This window comes from Mustelus asterias, chromosome 18, assembly GCF_964213995.1.
Source record: "Mustelus asterias chromosome 18, sMusAst1.hap1.1, whole genome shotgun sequence".
NCBI classification, from domain to species: Eukaryota; Metazoa; Chordata; class Chondrichthyes; order Carcharhiniformes; family Triakidae; genus Mustelus; species Mustelus asterias.
Genome location: NC_135818.1, coordinates 5,805,491 through 5,828,307, shown reverse-complemented (window position 1 = coordinate 5,828,307; position 22,817 = coordinate 5,805,491). Strand labels below are relative to the sequence as shown.

The 22,817-nt window shown below is 44.4% G+C and overlaps 1 protein-coding gene across 1 annotated transcript in view; it reads left to right on the top strand.

Annotated features, from left to right (window-relative positions):
- The first annotated feature begins 2,827 nt into the window (after window positions 1-2,827).
- Window positions 2,828-22,817, top strand: part of aven (apoptosis, caspase activation inhibitor) — a 66,792-nt gene continuing 46,802 nt past the window's right edge. Inside the window, exons 1-2 of the mRNA XM_078233304.1 lie at window positions 2,828-3,169; window positions 8,692-8,857. Of these exons, the coding sequence (XP_078089430.1) occupies window positions 2,957-3,169; window positions 8,692-8,857 (379 nt within the window). The 5' untranslated portion in view covers window positions 2,828-2,956. The remainder of the gene's footprint in view (window positions 3,170-8,691; window positions 8,858-22,817) is intronic.

The following is a 22,817-nucleotide window of genomic DNA, read 5'->3' as shown; positions in this document are numbered from 1 at the left end:
GAAAAGACCAAGCTCCCTCAACCTATCCTCATAAGGCATGCCCCTTTGTGTGGTACCTGTGCTGATCCGTTTGCTGCTCTCTCTTTATCCCTCTCTTTGCTTTTCTCTCTCCCTCTGATTTATTTTCCCCCTTTTCTTTTACCATCTTTTTACTGTCTGTTTTTTTTACCCTGTTTTTGTGTGTTCTATTTCTCTCCATTTTCTGTTTTTTTCTCTGTTCTTTTTCTCGACCTCTTTCTTTCCCTCCTCTTCAGTTCTTTCTCTCTCTATTCTTTCTGTTCTTTTTCCCCATTCTTTCCGTTTTCTCTGTTCTTTTTCTCCCTCTTCTTTCTACGCTTTTTTTGTTTTATCCTTTTCCTTCCCCCTCTTCTTTCCTCTGATCTTTGTCTTTCTATTATTTTTCTCTCTATTCCTTCTGTTCTTTTTCGCTGATCATTCTGTTTATTTTTCTCTGTAGTCTGTTTTTCTCTTTCCTTCTCCCTTTCTCTATTATTTTTCTCTCTATTTCTATCATTTTCTCTCTATTCTTATTTTTCTCTTTATTTTCTACTCTTTCTCTCTGTTTTTCTCTATTCTTTCTGTTTTCTCTCCCTTTTTCCTCTATTCTTTTTAATATTGCTTTTCTCTGTCTCTCTCTCCTGTTTTTCTCTCTCTCAGTCTCTCTATCCTCTCTCTCTCTATTCTCCCTCTCTCAGTCTCTCTATCCTCTCTCTCTCTATTCTCCCTCTCTCAGTCTCTCTATCCTCTCTCTCTCTATTCTCCCTCTCTCAGTCTCTCTATCCTCTCTCTCTCTATTCTCCCTCTCTCAGTCTCTCTATCCTCTCTCTCTCTATTCTCCCTCTCTCAGTCTCTCTATCCTCTCTCTCTCTATTCTCCCTCTCTCAGTCTCTCTATCCTCTCTCTATTCTCCCTCTCTCAGTCTCTCTATCCTCTCTCTCTCTATTCTCCCTCTCTCAGTCTCTCTATCCTCTCTCTCTCTATTCTCCCTCTCTCAGTCTCTCTATCCTCTCTCTCTCTATTCTCCCTCTCTCAGTCTCTCTATCCTCTCTCTCTCTATTCTCCCTCTCTCAGTCTCTCTATCCTCTCTCTCTCTATTCTCCCTCTCTCAGTCTCTCTATCCTCTCTCTCTCTATTCTCCCTCTCTCAGTCTCTCTATCCTCTCTCTCTCTATTCTCCCTCTCTCAGTCTCTCTATCCTCTCTCTATTCTCCCTCTCTCAGTCTCTCTATCCTCTCTCTCTCTATTCTCCCTCTCTCAGTCTCTCTATCCTCTCTCTCTCTATTCTCCCTCTCTCAGTCTCTCTATCCTCTCTCTCTCTATTCTCCCTCTCTCAGTCTCTCTATCCTCTCTCTCTCTATTCTCCCTCTCTCAGTCTCTCTATCCTCTCTCTCTCTATTCTCCCTCTCTCAGTCTCTCTATCCTCTCTCTATTCTCCCTCTCTCAGTCTCTCTATCCTCTCTCTCTCTATTCTCCCTCTCTCAGTCTCTCTATCCTCTCTCTCTCTATTCTCCCTCTCTCAGTCTCTCTATCCTCTCTCTCTCTATTCTCCCTCTCTCAGTCTCTCTATCCTCTCTCTATTCTCCCTCTCTCAATCCTCTCTCTCTCTATTCTCCCTCTCTCAGTCTCTCTATCCTCTCTCTCTCTATTCTCCCTCTCTCAGTCTCTCTATCCTCTCTCTCTCTATTCTCCCTCTCTCAGTCTCTCTATCCTCTCTCTCTCTATTCTCCCTCTCTCAGTCTCTCTATCCTCTCTCTCTCTATTCTCCCTCTCTCAGTCTCTCTATCCTCTCTCTCTCTATTCTCCCTCTCTCAGTCTCTCTATCCTCTCTCTCTCTATTCTCCCTCTCAGTCTCTCTATCCTCTCTCTCTCTATTCTCCCTCTCTCAGTCTCTCTATCCTCTCTCTCTCTATTCTCCCTCTCTCAGTCTCTCTATCCTCTCTCTCTCTATTCTCCCTCTCTCAGTCTCTCTATCCTCTCTCTCTCTATTCTCCCTCTCTCAGTCTCTCTATCCTCTCTCTCTCTATTCTCCCTCTCAGTCTCTCTATCCTCTCTCTCTCTATTCTCCCTCTCTCAGTCTCTCTATCCTCTCTCTCTCTATTCTCCCTCTCTCAGTCTCTCTATCCTCTCTCTCTCTATTCTCCCTCTCTCAGTCTCTCTATCCTCTCTCTCTCTATTCTCCCTCTCTCAGTCTCTCTATCCTCTCTCTCTCTATTCTCCCTCTCTCAGTCTCTCTATCCTCTCTCTCTCTATTCTCCCTCTCTCAGTCTCTCTATCCTCTCTCTCTCTATTCTCCCTCTCTCAGTCTCTCTATCCTCTCTCTCTCTATTCTCCCTCTCAGTCTCTCTATCCTCTCTCTCTCTATTCTCCCTCTCTCAGTCTCTCTATCCTCTCTCTCTCTATTCTCCCTCTCTCAGTCTCTCTATCCTCTCTCTCTCTATTCTCCCTCTCTCAGTCTCTCTATCCTCTCTCTCTCTATTCTCCCTCTCTCAGTCTCTCTATCCTCTCTCTCTCTATTCTCCCTCTCTCAGTCTCTCTATCCTCTCTCTCTCTATTCTCCCTCTCTCAGTCTCTCTATCCTCTCTCTCTCTATTCTCCCTCTCTCAGTCTCTCTATCCTCTCTCTCTCTATTCTCCCTCTCTCAGTCTCTCTATCCTCTCTCTCTCTATTCTCCCTCTCTCAGTCTCTCTATCCTCTCTCTCTCTATTCTCCCTCTCTCAGTCTCTCTATCCTCTCTCTCTCTATTCTCCCTCTCTCAGTCTCTCTATCCTCTCTCTCTCTATTCTCCCTCTCTCAGTCTCTCTATCCTCTCTCTCTCTATTCTCCCTCTCTCAGTCTCTCTATCCTCTCTCTCTCTATTCTCCCTCTCTCAGTCTCTCTATCCTCTCTCTCTCTATTCTCCCTCTCTCAGTCTCTCTATCCTCCCCCCTCTCTCTCTCTCAGTCTCTGAGTGCGGGCGGATGGAGCTCCCGGGGCGGATGGAGTGGGAGCGGAGCCGGGGGCGCCGGGGCGGGAGAGGCCGCTGCCGCCCGCGGGCCCGGGGCTGGCGGGGCTCCGGGGAGAGGCCGCCCGAGCGGGAGCGGGAGCGGGGAGGAGGCCGCGGCTGGAGGGGGGCCCGAGGCCGAGGAGAGGTTCCGGGCTCGGGCCGGCGGCAGGAGCGGCAGCAGCAGCAGGTACCGAGCGGGGCCTCGGGGAGCGGGGAGCGGGGCCTCGGGCTGGAGTAACCCGGGCCCCGGGCGGGGAGCGGGGGTTTGCAGGGTGTCAATGAGGTGGAATCCGGGCGCAGATTGTGATTAATTATCAATTGTTTATTTATGTCTTCATCACAATTCAGCACCGAGATTAACCAATTATCCATTCCAGCTATTGCTCTGTCTATCTTTCTACCTCTCTACCTATCACACTCTATCGTGCTCCCTATCGCCCTCTCTCTTTATCACCCTCTCTCTCTCTATTGCGCGCTCTCTCTATCGCACTCTCTATCTATTGCTCTCTCTCTGTATCTATCTATCAATTTATCTATCGATCGCGCTCTCTCTCTATCTATATCTATCTATCTGCATCTCTGTTTCTCTGTGTCTCTGATTCTCTGTCTTTGATTCTCTGTCTCTCTATCGCTCTCTCTCTCTCTGTATCTATCAATTTATCTATCGCTCTCTCTCTATCTATCGATCGCTCTCTCTATCTATATATTTATCTATCTGCATCTCTGTTTCTCTTTGTCCCTGTCTCTGTCTGTCTGTCTCTCTATCTCTCTCTGCTTCTCTGTCTCTCTCTTTGCCTCTGCCTCTCTGTCCGCCTTTCTGTCTCGCTCTGCTTCTCTGCCTCTGTCTCTCTCTCTCTCTGTCTCGCTCTCTCTCTCTCTCTATCTCTACCTCTACCTGTCTCGCTTTCTCACTCTCTGACCCAGCCACATAAGGAGAAATTAGCTTGGATAAATAAAAGCTAATTAGTCAGAGAGGATCGGTGTGAAGAAGCATTTTAAAGGAGGAAAATGAGGCTGAGCACCTGAGGGGGGAATTCCAGGATTCAGGCAGGGAAAGGCACAGCAGCCAAGGATGGAGTGATTAAAATTGGGGTTTGCACAAGAGACCAGAATCAGATAAGCAGAAAGTGTTTGGAGTAGAAATTTTGTACTGAATAATGTGCTTATCCACGAATTGCTAAAAGTTAGTGTTGCAATTTCAGCAAGTAATTAGAAGCTAAATTAAATATTGGCCGCTCTAAAAAGGGGATGGAATATAAAAATAGGGAAGTCTTGGTACAGTTCTACAGGGAGTACCTGACTCCTACATGATGACGCCAACAAGTTCCATCCCACCATCAGACTCACCATGGACTACTCTCCAGAATTGGTTGTATTCTTGGACACACGCATCTCCATCAAGGACGGTCACCTCAGCACCTCACTGTACCGCAAGCCCACGGATAACTTCACGATGCTCCACTTCTCCAGCTTCCACCCTAAACACGTTAAAGAAGCCATCCCCTACGGACAAGCCCTCCATATACACAGGATCTGCTCAGATGAGGAGGAACGCAACAGACACCTACAAATGCTGAAAGATGCCCTCGTGAGAATGGGAGATGGCGCTCGACTCATCGATGGACAGTTTCGACACACCACAGCAAAAAACCGCACTGACCTCCTTAGAAGACGGCACACGGCGGACAGAGTACCCTTCGTCGTCCAGTACTTCCTCGGAGCGAGGAAACTATGACATCTTCATCTTCTTCGGAGCATTCAACATGTCATCGATGAAGACGAACATCTCGCCAAGGCCACACCCCCACTATTTTCCTCAAACAGACCATTGTCTGCAGCAAACTACCCAGCCTTCAGGAGAACAGTGACCACGACACCCCACAACCCTGCCACAGCAACCTCTGCAAGACATGCCGGATCATTGACATGGATGCCATCATCTCACGTGAGAACACCATCCACCAGGTACACAGTACATACTCATGTGACTAGGTCAATGTTGTCTACCTGATGTGCTGCTGGAAAGGATGTCCTGAGGCATGGCACATTGGCGAGACTATGCAGACGCTGCGACAACGGATGAATGGACACCGTGCAACAATCGCCAGGCAGGAGTGTTCCCTTCCTGTCGGAGAACTCTTAAGCAGTCAAGGGCATTCAGCCTCTGATCTTCGAGTAAGTGTTCTCCAAAGCGGCCTTCAAGACACAGGACAACGCAGAATCGCCGAGCAGAAACTGATAGCCAAGTTCCACACACATGAGGATCTTGGGTTCATGTCACACTACATGTAACCCCCACCATTTGGCCTGGGCTTGCAAAATCTCACTAACTGTCCTGGCTTGAGGCAAATCACACCTCTTTAACCTGCGATTATCCCTCTCTCCACTCGCACTTCCGTACCTGTAAAGACTCACATTCCAACCATTACCTTGCAATTGTGTCTCTGTCTATATATGCCTTGTTTGTGAACCCGCCTCTCCACTCACCCGATGAAGGGGCAGTGCTCCGAAAGCTCGTGATTCCAAATAAACCTGTTGGACTTTAACCTGGTGTTGTGAGACTTCTTACAGTATCTGTGGAGAGTGAAAGAGAGTTAACATGTCAAGTCCAATATGATTTCTGAACTTCAGACCTCAAGTCACATGCAATCAAAACATGAACTCTGTTCCTATCTCCACAGACCGTGCCAGACCTGCTGAGTATTTACACTTTGTTTTTATTCCTTGAGTATTGTGTACAATTTTGGTCTCCTCATTTAAGGAAGGATTTAGTGTGTAAAAGTCGACCCCATGACCTTTGGTCTAAAACAAACCTTTAATTTCTCATCTACCGCATGCAAAAGTTGACCTGAGATTTTTCAAGGATCAAAGCCGCAAAATTTCAGAACCAAAGTATCATCCTGGAACTGTTAATGATTCAATTTCATCGTAAAGGTATGAATACTACTGGAAATGAATACTGGCAAATGATTGCTTAGAATAGAATAGAATAAAATAGAATCATACAACATAGAAGGAGGCTATTCGGCCCATCGAGTCTGCACCCACCACAATCCCACCCAAGCCCTATCCTCGTAACCCCACATATTTACCCTGCTAATCCCCCTGACACTATGGGGCAATTTACCATGGTCAGTCATCCTATCCCGCACATCTTTGGAATGTGGGAGGAAATCGGAGCACCCGGAGGAAACCCATGCAGACACGGGGAGAATGTGCAAACTCCACACAGACAGTGATCCAAGCTGGGAATCGAACTACTGTGCCACCGTGCCGTGCTTGAAACATTTATTCTTTTAAGTTTTGATTTTTTTTATTCAGACGATTTAAAGTGGTCAGATTGTGAATTGTAATTAACATGAATTCTTTACTGTTGTTGGTTTACACTTTATTCCGTTCATTGCAATAATCTTTTTAGGATTTAATTTGTGCCCAAATCTAGTACCGATGTCAACCTCTCAAATGTGTTATTTGTGTCAAGGTGGCATGGTGGCACAGTGGTTAGCACTGCTGCCTCACAGCGCCAGGGACCTGGGTTCAATTCCCGGCTTGAGTCACTCTGTGTGGAGTTTGCACATTCTCCCCGTGTCTGTGTGGGTCTCCTCCGGGTGCTACGGTTTCCTCCCACGCTCCAAAGGTATGGAGGTAGGTAGCTTGGCCATGCTAAATTTGCCCCTTAGTGTCCAAAGATGTGTAGGTTAGGGAGATTAGTGGGATAAATGCATGGGGTCATGAGGATAGGGCAGGGTGTGGGCCTGGTAAGATGTCGAGTTGGTGCAGGCTCGATGAGCCAAATGGGATTCCATGATGATTAATGGCCGCCATTTTTATAGGGGGACAATGTTTGACGTGAACCCAACTTATTTACTTCTAAGAACTATGTACCACATATCAAAATAAAGCAGCCGTCTGTACTTTGCAAAATCATATTTAGTTCTACAGCATTGTCAATTCATCGATCCTTCTTAAACTGAAGAGATTTAAGAATGTCAGAATATGCAGATGTTTCAAGGCAGGATTCTGCCCCTCTGCTTAACCGCTGAATTAGTGAGCTGACAAACTAAGAGCAGTAACCTAGTTAGAAAGCAAAATGAGTTGGCGGTGAGCTGGGTAAACTGATGTGTAAACCGGTGCACACGCGCAGATGGGAATCGGCAGCCATCTTGCACGGCCATATTGAGTTATAGAATCCTACAGTGCAGAAGGAGGTCGTTCGGCCCATCGAATCTGCACCGACTGCAATCCCACCCCGGCCCTATCCCCGTACCCCACCTATTTACCCTGCTAATCTCCCTGACACGAAGGGGCAATTGAGCATTGTCAATCAACCTAACCTGCACATTGAATCATAGAATCCCTACAGTGCAGAACGAGGCCACTTGGCCCATCGAGCCTGCACCGACAACAATCCCACCCAGGCCCTAACCCCATAACCCCATACATTTACCCTAGTTAGTCCCCCTGACACTAAGGGGCAATTTAGCGTGGTCAATCCACCTAACCCACACACCTTTGGTCTGTGGGATGAAAACGGAGCACCAGGAAACCCACGCAGACATGGAGAGAATGTGCAAACTCCACACAGACAGTGACCCCAGCTGGGATTTGAACCTGGGTCCCTGGCACTGTGAGGCAGCACTGTTAACCACTGTGCCATCATGCCACCCTTTGGAGTTGGCAGGGGACACAGTGAAATTTAAATCTATTGTCTGCGATGGAACTGCCTCTGCCTATAACGGGCGGTGGACCACATTCTGGAGCCACTACTCAAGATGGATTCCTTCCCCTTTGTATCGACACAATGTTCTGCACACCCTCGGGATACCCCACTGCGAGTGGATTACTGTAAAACTCTAGCCCCTGTTGATTTGCAGCGGAGCAGAAACACAGACACAATCTGCACAGGAAAACTGCAGGTGCCTCATGCAATATAGATGCAGAGAAAAGCTGCCAGTCGCGGCCCTCCCAGCAATCATTCTTAATTTCCCCAACTTGAAGCAGGTGTCCGCACAAGGAAGAATTTCTGTGAAACTTAAGTTAGCTGTGTTGAACAGCCTCAGATCTATCATCTCCATTTTCACACTATTCACTCCCAATAAATTACATTCCACAAATGTCAAGTCCAAGGCTCTAAACCCGTCGGTATTGGGGGACTGGTGGGGCAGGGACGGGATGGTGGGGGAGAAGGGTGGTATTGGCTGGACAGTCCTCATGCATCAGATTGGTATCAGCAGGGTTTTCATCCCTTTTCCGGCAGAAGTGGATTATGAAGTTGAATGAGATTATGCTTCTTTCATATGTATGTTTTTGCACAGTCAAGGAAATAGTCACAAGAGGTCTTGGTGGAATACAAAAGTGTGTTGCATGTCCAAAGATGTGCAGGTTAGGTGGATTGGCCATGCTAAATTGCCCCTTAGTGTCCAAAGATGTGCAGGTTAGGGGGATTGGCCATGCTAAATTGCCCCTTAGTGTCCAAAGATGTGCAGGTTAGGGGGATTGGCCATGCTAAATTGCCCCTTGGTGTCCAAAGATGTGTAGGGTTAGGTGCATGTGGTAAATGTGTGAGGTTATGGGGATAGGGCAGAGGGAAGGGTCTGAGTGGGATGTTCTATGGTTCCATTCTATATTGGATATTGATGGGGAACGCTATAAGGATTAGGTCTTCCAAGGATGTTTTGTTTTAACACTTATGTCTCTTTAATTTGAAAGGATGAAGATGATGTGGACATAAAGGAAGATTATGATCAACCAAATGAATTTTCTAGAAGACAAATAGTTTCAAACTGGGATAGATACAAAACTGAAGAAAAGGAACAGGAAGATAGCGATGAACCTCCGCGAGGTACAGATTACAATGTGCTGCTGAGCTCTGCAGGTAGGGTTCCTATGTTCTTCAAATGTACAAAATAGATTCAAGTGCATAACAAATTTCAAACTTTAAATAGTAAATCTTTTTGAGTTACTTTGGAATGCAATGTTGCTTTTTAATGCCGGACATTAGTGGTGAAAGGTACATTAGCCGAGGCAACTTCACTTCCTCAAATCTAAGGAACTTCAGCATATCTGGCATACAACTGGTTTAACCATCCATTGCCATATCTGGCTGGACTACAACAAACAGACCTCACTGTCCCCTGCAAAACTGCTCACTGTAGGATAATCGTGAAAATAACCCTTGGCTTCTTGATTGAATTTATCTCTGTTTAAAAGTTTGAAGTTTATTTATTAGTGTCACCAATAGGCTTACATTAACACTGCAATGAAGTTACTGTGAAAATCCCCTAGTCGCCACACTCCGGCGCCTGTTCGGGTACACTGAGGGAGAATTTAGCTCTGTAAAGACTTCTCTGTAGCTCCTGCAACACTCACCTACTTCAAAGACTTTTCTGCCCATCACACAAATGAGTAATGTGGTACTTGAATTTCAGTGCATGTGGGATGCCAGGTATGTAGGCTTTACACCCTAAAGATTGGCGGATTGTAACTAACAGTCTGTCCCTTCCACTATTCGCAATGGGCAAGGTGCAAACCATACCCAACCAACCGCTGCTTGCAAAACTGAAAACATTAGATGTGATTCTGCACTTGGGCAGCCTTTGCTAAATAACCGTCAGCATGCTACAAATTACACTGACAACCATTTTAAGATTGTCAGATGGGCTCACAGTGTGGTGCCTTTGCGGGTATTGTAAGCTACCGATATTAACACACAGGGCCCTTCTGATGAAGGAGCAGTGCTCCGAAAGCTCATGATACCAAATAAACCTGTTCGACTTTAACCCGGCTGTGAGACTTCTTACTGAGTAGAGAGAAATTGGGTGGGATTTTCCAGCTGTCCCCGCCGGCAGGATCTTTTGGTTCCGCTGACTAGCGTTGCCGCGGGTTCCCCGGCAGCAGAGGGTGCAAACGACGGGAAGTGGGGAAAAAAGTCCCATCGATGTTTCTGAAGCTTTTTATCTTGCACTCATCAGGACAAATGCAAGAATGCCAAATTTCAAACTATCATTCTTGCGTTTGCCTTGATGGGTGTAAGACGAAACGCTTCAATCAGCAACTTGCCTCCCTTTCCAGCAATATTCAAGCAGCGTGTTGGGCCTCATTGCTATTTTACCTCTCAAGTTCCAGTTTTGTAAATCCCTGGCCAAATTTGAGGCTGGTACTGGTTGGTATCAGTGCCTTGTACTTCCAGGACCTTGACAGAAATTGAAGATCACTATAACTAACATGTTTTCAGTGTAAAGGAAGTATTGCATTTACAATAAAATTGAAGCCCAAAATTATTTCAAAACCAGTTAGCCTCTTTATAGCTACCATAATAGTAAATTATTGTAGGTATAAAAAGGCTAACTGATTTTAAAATAATTTGGTGCTTCAATTTTATTGTAACACTTGTTATATTTTCCTGTTATTTTCTTTATATTAAATGATGTGCACAGCAATAAAACAGAGATTTGATGTTGTACTCTCCAATGTAAGACCAAAAGTAGTTGAAGTATGAATAAAGCTAATGGCAAGGCTGGCACCTCAGAAATCAAAGTCATAGATTGTGAAGAACTGTCCATGTTTAATTTAAAATTTATTTATTAGTGTCACAAGTAGGCTGCATTAACACTGCAATGAAGTTATTGTGAAAATAGAAGTTAAAGTTTATTTATTAGTCACAAGTAGGCTGACATTCACACTGTAATGAAGTTCCTGTGAAAATACTCTAGTCGCCACACTCCGGCACCTGTTCGGGTACACTGAGGGAGAATTTAGCATGGCCAATCCACCTAACCAGCACGTCTTTCGGAATGTGGGAGGAAACCGGAGGAAACCCACATAGATGCAGGGAGAATTTAAGATCAAAAGGCCAGAAAAAGATCAACTTGCAATTTACTAATGAGCTAGCATTATATTAAATTTAAATTCTTGATTAAGTGTCGACTACGTGATCATTTTAATATTGTATTTATTGTAGCGTACAACTACACATAAAAAAGTTTGCATGTAAGAATTTGCAGTTGTCACATCTTCACAATGTCCCAGAGTGTTATACAATATCGGATTACCTTCAAAGTTGGGTCACTGTTTTTGATTGGTATATGTGGCAGGCAGTATGGACACAACAAGGTCACTCCTGCAAACGAATGGCTATCCAGATAATCTACCTCTGGCAATCATAGTTGAGGAAGGAATGTTGGCCATGACACTTGGGAAAACGCCCTTCTCTGAAATAGTGTCATGCAATCTTTTGTATACACCAATGCGGCATGGTGGCACAGTGGTTCGCACCGCTGCCTCACAGCGTCAGGGACCCGGTTTGATTCCCAGCTCGGGTCAGTGTCTGTGTGGAATTTGCATGTTCTCCCTGTGACTGCGTGGGTTTCCTCCGGGTGCTCCGATTTCCTCCCACAGTCCAAAGACGTGTGGGTAAGGTGGATTGGCCGTGCTAAGTTGCCCCTTAGTGCCAGGGGACTAGCTAGGGTAAAATGCATGGGGTTATGGGGATAGGGCCTGGGTGGGATTGTGGTCGGTGCAAACTCGATGGGCCGAATGGCCTCCTTCTGCGCTGTAGGATTCTAATGCAGGTCGACAGAGCGTTGGTCTAATGCCCCATCTGAAAAACAGCACCCCTAACCATGCAGCACCCTCCATCAATGGTATTTGAAATCTGCTGCAAACCCCAGACCTGATTAAGGAGCTAGTGCTGAAAATCCAAGGTTGAACTAGTCGGGTGGTAGTGTATGCTCGACTTCTTTATAATGATCAACACTCATGAGATAAATAAGTTACCCTTTACCCCAAAATTAAATGGTTCGATGCTATATTAGCATTTTACATCAATTCATTCTTGTTAAGTTGTTTTGGCTTCCTGCTGATTTGGGAAAAATATCTATTATGGGGAGACAAAGTGCTGGAAATTGCCGGACCGGCAGCCACATCTTTTACGTCAGTCTTGCTGCGTCATTCATTCTCTCCCTGTTACTATTGCTTGCCTTCCTCCCATGTTCTCCACATGGATCTTTCTTCCTCCTGCTCAATCAATCTGCTGATGACCCCATGCTAGTTCTTCATTCCTGCCTGTTGGATTGCAAGCATAACTTTTCAGACTTTCGGAATTTTTAAGCAAATGTATACTTTGTGTGATAAATGAAGAGATGGGCAGGGTAATGCCGCGCCACTATCACAGCCTCCCATCCATTGACTCCGCCGACACTTCCCGCTGCATCGGCAAAGCAGTCAGCATAATTAAGGACCCCATGCACCCCGGACATTCTCTCTTCCACCTTCTTCCGTCGGGAAGAAGATTCAAAAGTCTGAGGTCATGCACCAACTGACTCAAGAACAGCTTCTTCCCTGCTGCCATCAGCCTTTTGAATGGACCTACCTTGCATTAAGTTGATCTTTCTCTACACCCTAGCTATGACTGTAACACTACATTCTGCACTTTCTCGTTTCCTTCTCTATGAATGGTATGCTTTGCCTGTATAGTGCGCAAGAAACAATACTTTTCACTATGTTAATACATGTGACAATAATAAATCAAATCAATAAAGAAATTTGCCCTTTTTGGTGCTTACTGAATGCATTTAATTTGTTTCCTTTGTAAGCATTTGCTTTCTGACTGTAACAGATTTTAACTCTGCACTTGTATAGCTTTGAACTACTTTGCACAGGCACCATATATGGAATGGTACATAGAGCACAGCATGGGATGATTGTATAGTGGGTCCACCACCAATTACGGCTGTTTTAAGATAGTAGTGATACGTGGTACTTGACTGCTCGGAAGAATTGCAAATTAAACTGTGTGTAGTCTCTGGTGCTTCACAAAGAATAATTATTTGCAAAACCTGTACAAGGCAGATAGTTATACAGCATAGACAGAAGCTGTTTGACCTGTTTTGCTTGTGCAGACCTTTTGAACAAGCTGTCCAGTTTGTCATCACATTCCTGCCTCTTCCCAATTACCTGCAAATTAACCTGTTCCACTGATATATCCCAATTGCCTTCTGGAAGATCCAGTGGGACCTGTTTCCACCGCCCTTTTGGTTCATGCATTCTACGTCATTGCAAGTCTCTGCACTCATCCTATATTTAAATTAGGCTGTAACCTCAATTTCACACAGGTTAAGATTTTTCAAGCATTTGGAATCTAAATGTTATCTAGTTGCACTTTAAGTTAATCAGCGTTAAAGGTTAATAACTAGGAGTCAAGTTACAACCTTAAACCCATCTAAGCCCTGTTCAGTGTAGAAAAAAAATAGATTTCTCCTTATAGAATCATAGAAACCCTACAATTCAGAAAGAGGCCATTTGGCCCATCGAGTCTGTACCGACCACAATCCCACCCAGGCCCTGCCCCCATATCCCTACATATTTACCCACTAATCCCTCTAACCTACCCATCTCAGGACACTAAGAGGCAATTTTAGCATGGCCAATCAACCTAACCCGCACATCTTTGGACTGTGGGAGGGAAACAGGAGCACCCGGAGGAAACCCACGCAGACACGAGGAGAATGTGCAAACTCCACACAGACAGTGACCCGAGCCGGGATTCGAACCCAGGTCCCTGGTGCTGTGAAGCAGCAGTGCTAACCACTGTGCTATCGTGCCGCCCCTCTATTTAACTTTCCTCTATTGCCAATTATTTAAAATCTATAAGTCACGGTTCCCAACCCACTTCCCGAGGGCAATCTCATAATGGCCAAAGGACTGAGGAGTGATTTTATGTCGGGGGGCTGGCATGCAGGTATGTATAACTGGAGGAGGAGATTACAGAGATAGGGGACAACCTGACAGTTGATTCTTTTGCAGTGTGCAAAGTCAGCGGCTGGGATTGTGGAACTTTCGTGTGTGTGTGAGAGAGAGGACAGAGACTTTAGCATTCGTAACTATTGGTAGGTGGTGTAGATTGGGGGTCCATTGTTGGGTCAGTGCAGATATCAAACTTAAAGTGACAGACTTGGTAGAATCGCAGCAGTACAAGGGGGAGAGAGACAGGGTGGAAATGGGCAATGTTTAAGAAAACATTATAAAATCATTGTCTTTAACCCGATTCATTCTTTTCATTGTTCACATATGGAGCTTGTACAGAACACGTACCAGTCCAGAGAAGATGATTCTTAAAATGTGAACATTATCTTTCTATTTTGCACTCTGTTAAATTAGTGTAACCATTACCCCGCCCCTCATTGCTTTCTAAAGTTGCAATACATTCATACATTTGTTGTTAATACATTTAGAATACTCAAAATCCTTGAATTTTCCTCTCTTCAATCTCCATTCCTCTCATGAAGCTAATGACTCAGGTGGGGCTATAATTCAGTAGCTGTTTGTAACCTTCTGGAAGGACAGTAATTAGTCATCATCGTTAAACCTGGGCAATAACATCAGGAATGTATTCTAACTGTGGAGTGCATCTCAGCTGAGCCTAATGATGTACCTCCCACATAGAAACTAGAAGCAGGAGGAGGCCATTCGGCCCTTCGAGCCTGCTCTGCCATTCATCTTAATCTTGGCTGATCATCGAATTCAATACCCTGATCCCCACTTCCTCCCATATCCCTTGATTTCTTTAACCCCAAGAGCTATATCTAATTTCTTATTTTAATTTAATTTCATTTATGTTACTCAATTCTTTTATTTAATTCTTCTTTTATTCTTTTATTTTAACTTATTTAAATAACTTTTATTTAATTTCTTCTTGAAATCAGGCAATGTTTTGGCTTCAACTATTTCCTGTGGTAGTGAATTCCACACATTCACCGCCCTCTGGGTGAAGAAATTTCTCCTCACAGTTCTAAAAGGTTTACCCCTTACCCTCAAACTATGATCCCTAGTTCTAGACTCCCCCATCATTGGGAACATTCTTTCTGAATCTACCCTGTCTAACCCTGTTGGAATTTTCTAAGTTTTGTAACATGTGCCCAGGTACACAGATGGTTCACTGCATTCTATTGGATAAAGTTGACTTCGACGATCATTTTTTTCTCTTGTTACATTCTCAGCATAGATTTGGCTAAGATCAGTTGGTTCAACACAGAGCAGGGACCAAACCTGAAGCTCCATAAGGGTGCATATCTTAATACCAAGCGAACAGCGCAATTGCCACTAAGCTATTGAGAGAAAACACTGGTCTCAATATAAGCTTGTAGTTTTGCACTTTTCAAGTGAAAAACAATAGGCTGGCACGGTGGCACAGTGGGCAGCATTGCTGTCTCACAGCGCCTGGGAACCTAGTTCGATTCCCGGCTTGGATCACTGTCTGTGCGGAGTCTGCACGTTCTCCCCGTGTCTGCGTGGGTTTCCTCCGGGTGCTCCGGTTTCCTCCCACAGTCTGAAAAACCAGCTGGTTAGGTGCATTAGTGCATTGCTAAATTCTCCCTCAGTGTACCCGAACAGGCGCCGGAGTGTGGCGACTGGAGGAAATTCACAGGAACTTCATTGCAGTGTTAATGTAAGCCTTACTTGTGACTAATAAATAAACTTTAACTTACAAAGCTCACTTTGCTTTTTTGGAGTTGATTTGATTTAAATAATCCCACACATTGTTTCCTCATAGAATCCCTACAGTGCAGAAGCAATGTTAAGGATCTTTTAGAAATATCCAACAAGTCTGACCCTTCCCTCTCAAAGCAGCCAGACAATTCTGTTTTCCTCTAGATTTCATATGTGCGATTTGCTGTTTCAATTTAGTACGAGGTGCAGTCAAGCCAGGGATGGACAGTGGAGCTATAGTAGGTAACTTGATCCTGAGGGAGTAGAATGGGCATCGCAATTATTATCTGAGCAGCCAAGCAGAATCAGCACTGAAAGGGAAAGTTATATAAACCAGCTGAATGAGTCAGGGAAAGCATCATGAAGATTTGGTTAGCTTTATTCACTAATATGCAATGCAGCAGCACAAAATGATTTCTGTCTAGTCTGGGATCATTGATTTTTCAGCTACTGCTTTTCCTCCATCACCAAGAGTAAAAATGTTATAGTTTCACAAGGCATTATTGTGTTTAAAAAAAGAATGTCAAAGCAGAATAGGCAAAATTATTGTGAAGTGCAAATCTCCTGTTATGGGCTGATTACCTCTGAAGGCAAGCTTTACACATCTGCACATTAAGTTTTAATGAGAACACGTCACTCCTGTAATAGTTGCTATTCTGATCTTTCTTATGTGTTGCTTCTATATTTCTGTTATCCATATATAGTCTATATTTCCCTCTGCAAATTCGAGAAAAAAATATTTTTTTATGCCCGCAAGCATAACATGGTACGTTGAGATCACAGTGCTTTCCGTACTAAATTAGGTTATATAACTTAAAAACGTGTGGTTAATATTCTGTAATGAGCGTGGTCAACTGAATTGTGAACACAAGATTTTGTTAGCCAGGTCATGTAGAATGGTTAATGTATAGATCAAACGTGCGGTGGGATAACGGTAAAGGTGTGCCTTTCAACTAAATTAATTTTTCTTTCCCAAGCAATTGACCACAGTACAAGTTTGTCTTGGTTTGTGGGGTTTTCCAGTTATTCGTTAGGAATGCAAATAGTGCAAGACATTAAAGGACATTGCCTGGCGAGAGTTTTATTATCTGTCAGTGAAGCAGGACTTGTTAGGGATCAACATACAAACGCAAATATTTTAGAATGGCTATGATACTGTTTAAACAGACCAATATACAACCTACTACTTGGCTAAAAAAAAGTGCATTAAGAATCACTACCCATGCAAGTTAATTTTTGAATAGATTTGTGCCACAAAGAACTTACTTACAAAATAGCAGTATACATGCATACAGCTTCATCTCCACTGACCAGCTTTCTTCAACACACACAGTGCTGGTTTCGAAACGGATTCTGAAGGTAGAAGGCTAAGCATAGGGGTATTGCCGTATCCCATCTGTTATCCTTTTGCCCCACCTCACAAATGTGAAACTCGTATATTAGCAGATTCTCCTTCTTGCAAATGAATTTCTTCCTTAGCTCCTTCTCCTTCATCTTTGCTGTTCACGATGCTGGTTCAGACTTTTCCTCAGATTCTGCACGACAACCTTGACAGCTTTATGAAAAATTAAAAGCTGTCACTTGTGTTTACACCATGAGGCCATAGCAACTGACCCAAAATAATCCAAAGGTTCACAGTGATCTTTTAAAAATACAACTATCACAGCAGCTCCTGTGCTGGGCTTTCCAGTCCCTGCTTGTTCTGTTGGTTACCATTGTCTATTGCAATTATAGTCTGCTGCTGATCATCACATCATGTCAAACCACAGGGCTTTGCTGGAAGTTCACAGCTTTGCATTTTCAGTTTGAATAGGCAGAGCAGGACGGAGATGTGTGTGCATCATGTTCGCTCTTGCAGCCTCTATCGAGTACATTTGTATAACATCGGACATGTGAAAAGATGAAAAGGAATCTTAAAGGGCAAGATGTCTCATAATCTCTCGGGACAATGAGAATGTATGGCATCAAGACCCTGCTGATAATGAGCTGTTCAGTTCAGGCAATGATGGATGCTTTCATACATAATAAACCAATTAATCACTGGGTCTGAGGGATAGCAATGTCTGATAATCAGAGGAGAAACTGATATTATAGCTACTGATTGTTTCTCCATGTTTGTACTCGTAAAGCTCATTCTTAAAGGATTAATTTAAATTGTGCTCAGCTGACCTGACACATTCTGTGTTTTTACATATTTCTCATTTACATTGTTGTAACTCTTAATAAATGTTTCTATTTGATTTTTTTGTTATTGAATTATTAAGATTGGAGCCATTTCCTTGAATATTATGAAGCTCAAACACCATGTGGAATTAATGGAAATAATTTAAGAATGACACCCGGAGTTGTCTCTCGCTGGTTCATCCTTGCTGGGTTAGCTAAAGATTATACCACATTTGACCCCCTCATGCTGAGCTGGATGGTTTTGAGTGTTGAGAGTGGTAGGGATATTTTTCTGAGAAATAATTCTAAAACTGTTATGTGGCCAGCTTTAAAAAATATGTTAAAAGCGGTTGTTTCCTTTTGCGTAGAGATGCGGAGATATTGTGATGCCAGATACAGTTTGGAATCAATTATTGTCTGCTTGTCTGATCATGCACTGGGTTAGTCCCCAGCTATCCGTTGACGATTATCAGAGTCACTTTCATGCTTGAGATACCAATTTGCTGAATTCTTGGTGGGTTTTATGTTATCAGAGTGCATCCAGCGAGAGAGCGAGAGCACACGTTCACTTCTGTTGGTCGCACCCCATAGTGCCATTGACTCTGTGCTGTAAGAGGCATCTTAATCCCATTAAAATGTGAGCCTACAAGTGCGCACAGGAGCTGGTTTCAAAGAATTAAATATGGACTGCTGGTCCCATTTGTGTCCACTGACACATCACTCCACAACGGAGAGAATGTGGCCAGCCCACAACTTTAAATTTGAAAGGAGGGGAGAGTGACACCCAGAGGGCGGCACAGTGGTTAGCACTGCTGCCTCACAGCGCCAGGGACCTGGGTTCGATTCCCGGCTTGGGCCACTGTCTGTGCGGAGTTTGCATGTTCTGCCTGTGTCTGCGTGGGTTTCCTCCGGGTGCCCTGGTTTCCTCCCACATTCTGAAAGACGTGCTGGTTAGGTGCATTGATCCGAATGGGCGTTGGAGTGTGGCGACTAGGGGAATTTCACAGTAACTTCATTGCAGTGTTAATGTAAGCCTACTTGTGACACTGATAAATAAACTTTAAACTTTTAAGAGGTTGTTGAACTTACACAGGAGGCAAAGACCAGAGCAACATGAGAGTGCTTTTAATTCTCCATGCCGTTCCCACTCTTGGGCATGGCCTCATTCACTGTTACAATGAAGCTTAAGGAACAGCACCTCATCTTTCAGTTAGGCACTTCACAGACGTCTGGCAGGGGGGCGGGGGACTTTTCCCGTTCTGCCCGTCACAGGAATCGTAGCAGGTGGAGGGGCGGACCATGCAAAGGTCAGTTGACCTCGGGCAGGGTTTTCCGGTTTTGGGGCACGCACAGCTGGAGAATCTTGGACTCAACATTGATTTCAATAACTTCAGACCACAACCACTGCCCATGTTTTTTTTGGAGCAGATGCGGTTAAATGTTGACATACCGCTCTCCAGTGACCCATTTTTTGTTTCTCTACTTGTCCCATTTCTACCTCCTTTTGCCTTGCACCACCGACCCTCTTTGCCATTAAGTCATGCCTGACTTCCACCTCCTCACTTACCTTCTCTTTAGTTTTCTCCTTCCCCACTCTTCTATGATTTCTATGAGTTCTATGATTTCTATGATTTCTATGATTTCTTGCTGAAGAACTGTTGCATCTGTAATTTCTTCCAGTTTTTTATTCTTTCATGGCATGTAGGTGCCACTGGCAAGGCCTGCATTTGTTGCCCATTCCTAATTGTCCTTGAACTGAGTGGCTTGCATGGACATTTCAAAGGGGCAGTTTCAAGTTTCATGGAGTAGGGGGTAACAGATTGGCATGGACTGAAGATTGGCTCACGAATAGGAAAAAGAGTTGGCATAAATGGGTCTTTTTCTGGTTCATAAGATATAGGAGCAGAATCTGCTCCGCCATTTGATCATTCCCATTTTCTTGCCTTCTCCCCATAACCCTTCAACCCATTGACAACTAAAAATATGTAGTTAGTGGGTATGTAATGAGTGGTGTGCCACAGGGATCAGTGCTGCGGCCCTCAACATTTTACAATTTGTACAAATGGCATGGATGGAAATTTTAAGTTTATTTATTCCTGTCACATGTAGGCTTGCATTAACATTGTAATGAAATTACTGTGAGAATCCTCTAGTCCCCACACTCTGGCGCCTGTTCGGGTACACTGAGGGAGAATTTAGCCTGGCCAATGCACCTAACCAGCACATCTTTCGGACTGTGGGAGGAAACTGGAGCACCCGGAGGAAACCCACGCAGTCACGGGGAGAATGTACAGACTCCGCACAGACAGTGACCCGAGCTGGGAATCGAACCCGGGTCCCTGGCGCTGTGAGGCAGCAGTGCTAACCACTGTGCCGCCTGATAGGTAGGGAAATAAGTTCTGAAGAGTACGTAAGCAGGCTGCAAAACGACATAGCTATGTTAAATGAGTGGGAAAATATCTGGCAAATGTGAAATTGTCTATTTTGACAGGAAGAATAAAAGGAAGCTTATTATCTAAATGGTGAGAGATTGCAGAGCTCTGAGATTCAGAGGGAATGGGTGTGTTGTCTTATGAGGTAAGGTTGGAGAGGTTAGGTTTGTATTCACAGGAGTTTAGAAGAGCAAGAGATGACTTGATTAAAACCTGTCAGATCCTGAGGGATCTTGACAGAGTGAATGTGTTTCCCCTTGTGGAAATACATTCGAATTAGGGGTCATGGTTTAAAAATAAGGGATCGTTCATTTTTTAAATTCATTTGTGGGACACGGGCATCGCTGGTTGGCCAGCATTTATTGCCCAACCCTAGTTGCCCGAGGGCAGTTGAGAGTCAACCACATTGCTGTGGCTCTGGAGTCACATGTAGGCCAGACCAGGTGTGGACGGCAGATTTCCTTCCCCGAAGGACATTAGTGATCCAGATGGGTTTTTCCGACAATCGACAGTGGTTTCATGGGCATCAGTAGATTCTTAATTCCAGATTTTTTTTACTGAATTCAGATTCCACCACCTGCCGTGGCGGGATTCGAACCCACATCCTCAGAACATTAGCTGAGTTTCTGGATTAATAGCCTAGCGATAATACGACTAGGCTATCATAGTGATGGAGATAATTTTTTTCTCTCTTCCTCAAAAGGCAATGGAAGCAGAATCTTAGAATATTTTTCAGGCAAAGTGAGATAGATTCTTAGCCAGGGGGTTGAAAGGTTATCAGGGATAGACAGAAATGTGGGCTTGATCAGATCAACCAAGATCTCATTGAATGGCAGACAGGATCAAGAGTCCGAGTGGCCTTCTCCCACTCCTCATTTGTTTGTCTGTATGTGTGGAGTAACAAGGAAGGACAAATTCAGGAACCAACAGATGAGAGGTGGGGTGGGATGGGGCTAAAGATTTCGGGAGCATTGAAGAAAGTAGTCGGGAAGAGATAGAAAGGTCTGGTTATCTGGTTTGGAGAGCGGGAGGTAAAGTGAGAGAGTGAGTGATGGACATGGAACTGCCAGGGAAAGGAAGAGGAATGCCGAACAACCAGATGAATAGATTTTTGTTTAAAGTTTAAGGTTTATTTATTAGTGTCACAAGTAAGCTTACATTGCAATGAAGTTACTGTGAAAATCCCCTAGTCACCACACTCCGGCGCCTGTTCGGGTACACTGAGGGAGAATTTAGCACGGTCAAAGCACCTAACCAGCACGTCTTTCGGACTGTGGGAGGAAACCGGAGCACCCAGAGGAAACCCATGCAGACAGGGGGAGAATGTGCACACGGACAGTGACCCAAGCTGGAAATTGAACCCAAGTCTCTGGCGCTGTGAGGCAGCAGTGCTAACCACTGTGCCACCGTGCCGCCCCATGCGCTGGGGAGCGATTTAAACGCAATGTGATTGGAAGAGGAATGAGTGACTAACAGGAGGAGCCGGAGAAGAATGATCAACCAGCATTGTGTGACCCCAAGAAAAACGGGAGGAGCTGAAAGAAGAAGAAGATTCAGCTTCAGATTGGCAAGGCAGAAAGGTTTGTTTTTCTATCTTGGGGTAAACAGTTTTTATTATTTTGAGTTATTGCTACCCACCATTTACCATGTTGCTCGGTGTTTGGTATTTTCAGCTGGGTTTACAGAAACACTTTAGATTCTGTGCATTCAGAGCGCTGTCGTCTTGATGCCATATGACACAGATAACCGCTGCAGCTTCCAGCAGTGAGGTGCCAGGAAAGTTCACCATCAAATAGACTAATAGAGATTTTGGATTTGGCAGAATTCATTTTTGAATTCAGTGTCCTGTTGGCTGTGAAAACTGTTCCGTGCAGTGCACAAGTTAACAGAAAACATGGACACTTTCCCTATCCTTCCCATGGGCAGTTCACACCTGTGCTTCAAAACCCCTTCTTATCTATGGGTTGAACCAATTTCCATAGAATCGCTACAGGGCAAAAAGAGGCCACTCGGGCCATCGAGTCTTCACAGACTCTCCTCCAAAAGGGCATCCCACCCAGGCCCACCCCTCCACTTTATCCCCATACTCCTGCGCATTTACTGTGGCTAATCCACCTAACCTACACACCTTTGGAGTGTGAGAAGAAACCAGAGCACCCAGTGGAAACCCACGCCGACGCAGGGAGAATGTGCAAACTCCACACAGACAGTGATCCAGGGGTCCCTGGCGCTGTGAGGCAGCAGTGCTAACCACTGTGCCACCGTGCTCGTGAAAACAGTCAAATTTTATTTTTCCAAGTAGATTTTTATGCGCACATACTTTCTCTTCTTCAAAGTGATTTATTCACTTGAGAGAGGGTGCAAAAAGCTAAAAGGATTGCTGGACATGTTCTGACTTGTCATTTAATGGGAATAAAAATATCGGACATATAAAACCCAGCAACTCTGTGGGATTTAATCAAGGTTGATGGTGAGAATTTCAGATTTTCAGTTTGGCAATATTTTCTGAATATAAATTGCCCAGTACCCCAAGAGCATGTTTGGACACTGTAAATTAGCTTGAAATTCCAACATTATTCTTTCCAGCGTTTGGACATAAGACTGTAAGATGTAGGGGCAGTAATAGGCCTAAAGGCCTTTCGAGCCTGCTTTACTATTCAGTAAGATTAGGGCTGATATGCCCTACTTCAACTCCACCTTCCCACGGAATTCCTGTGTCTCTTCATTCCCTTAACATGCAAGAGGTGAAGCAAG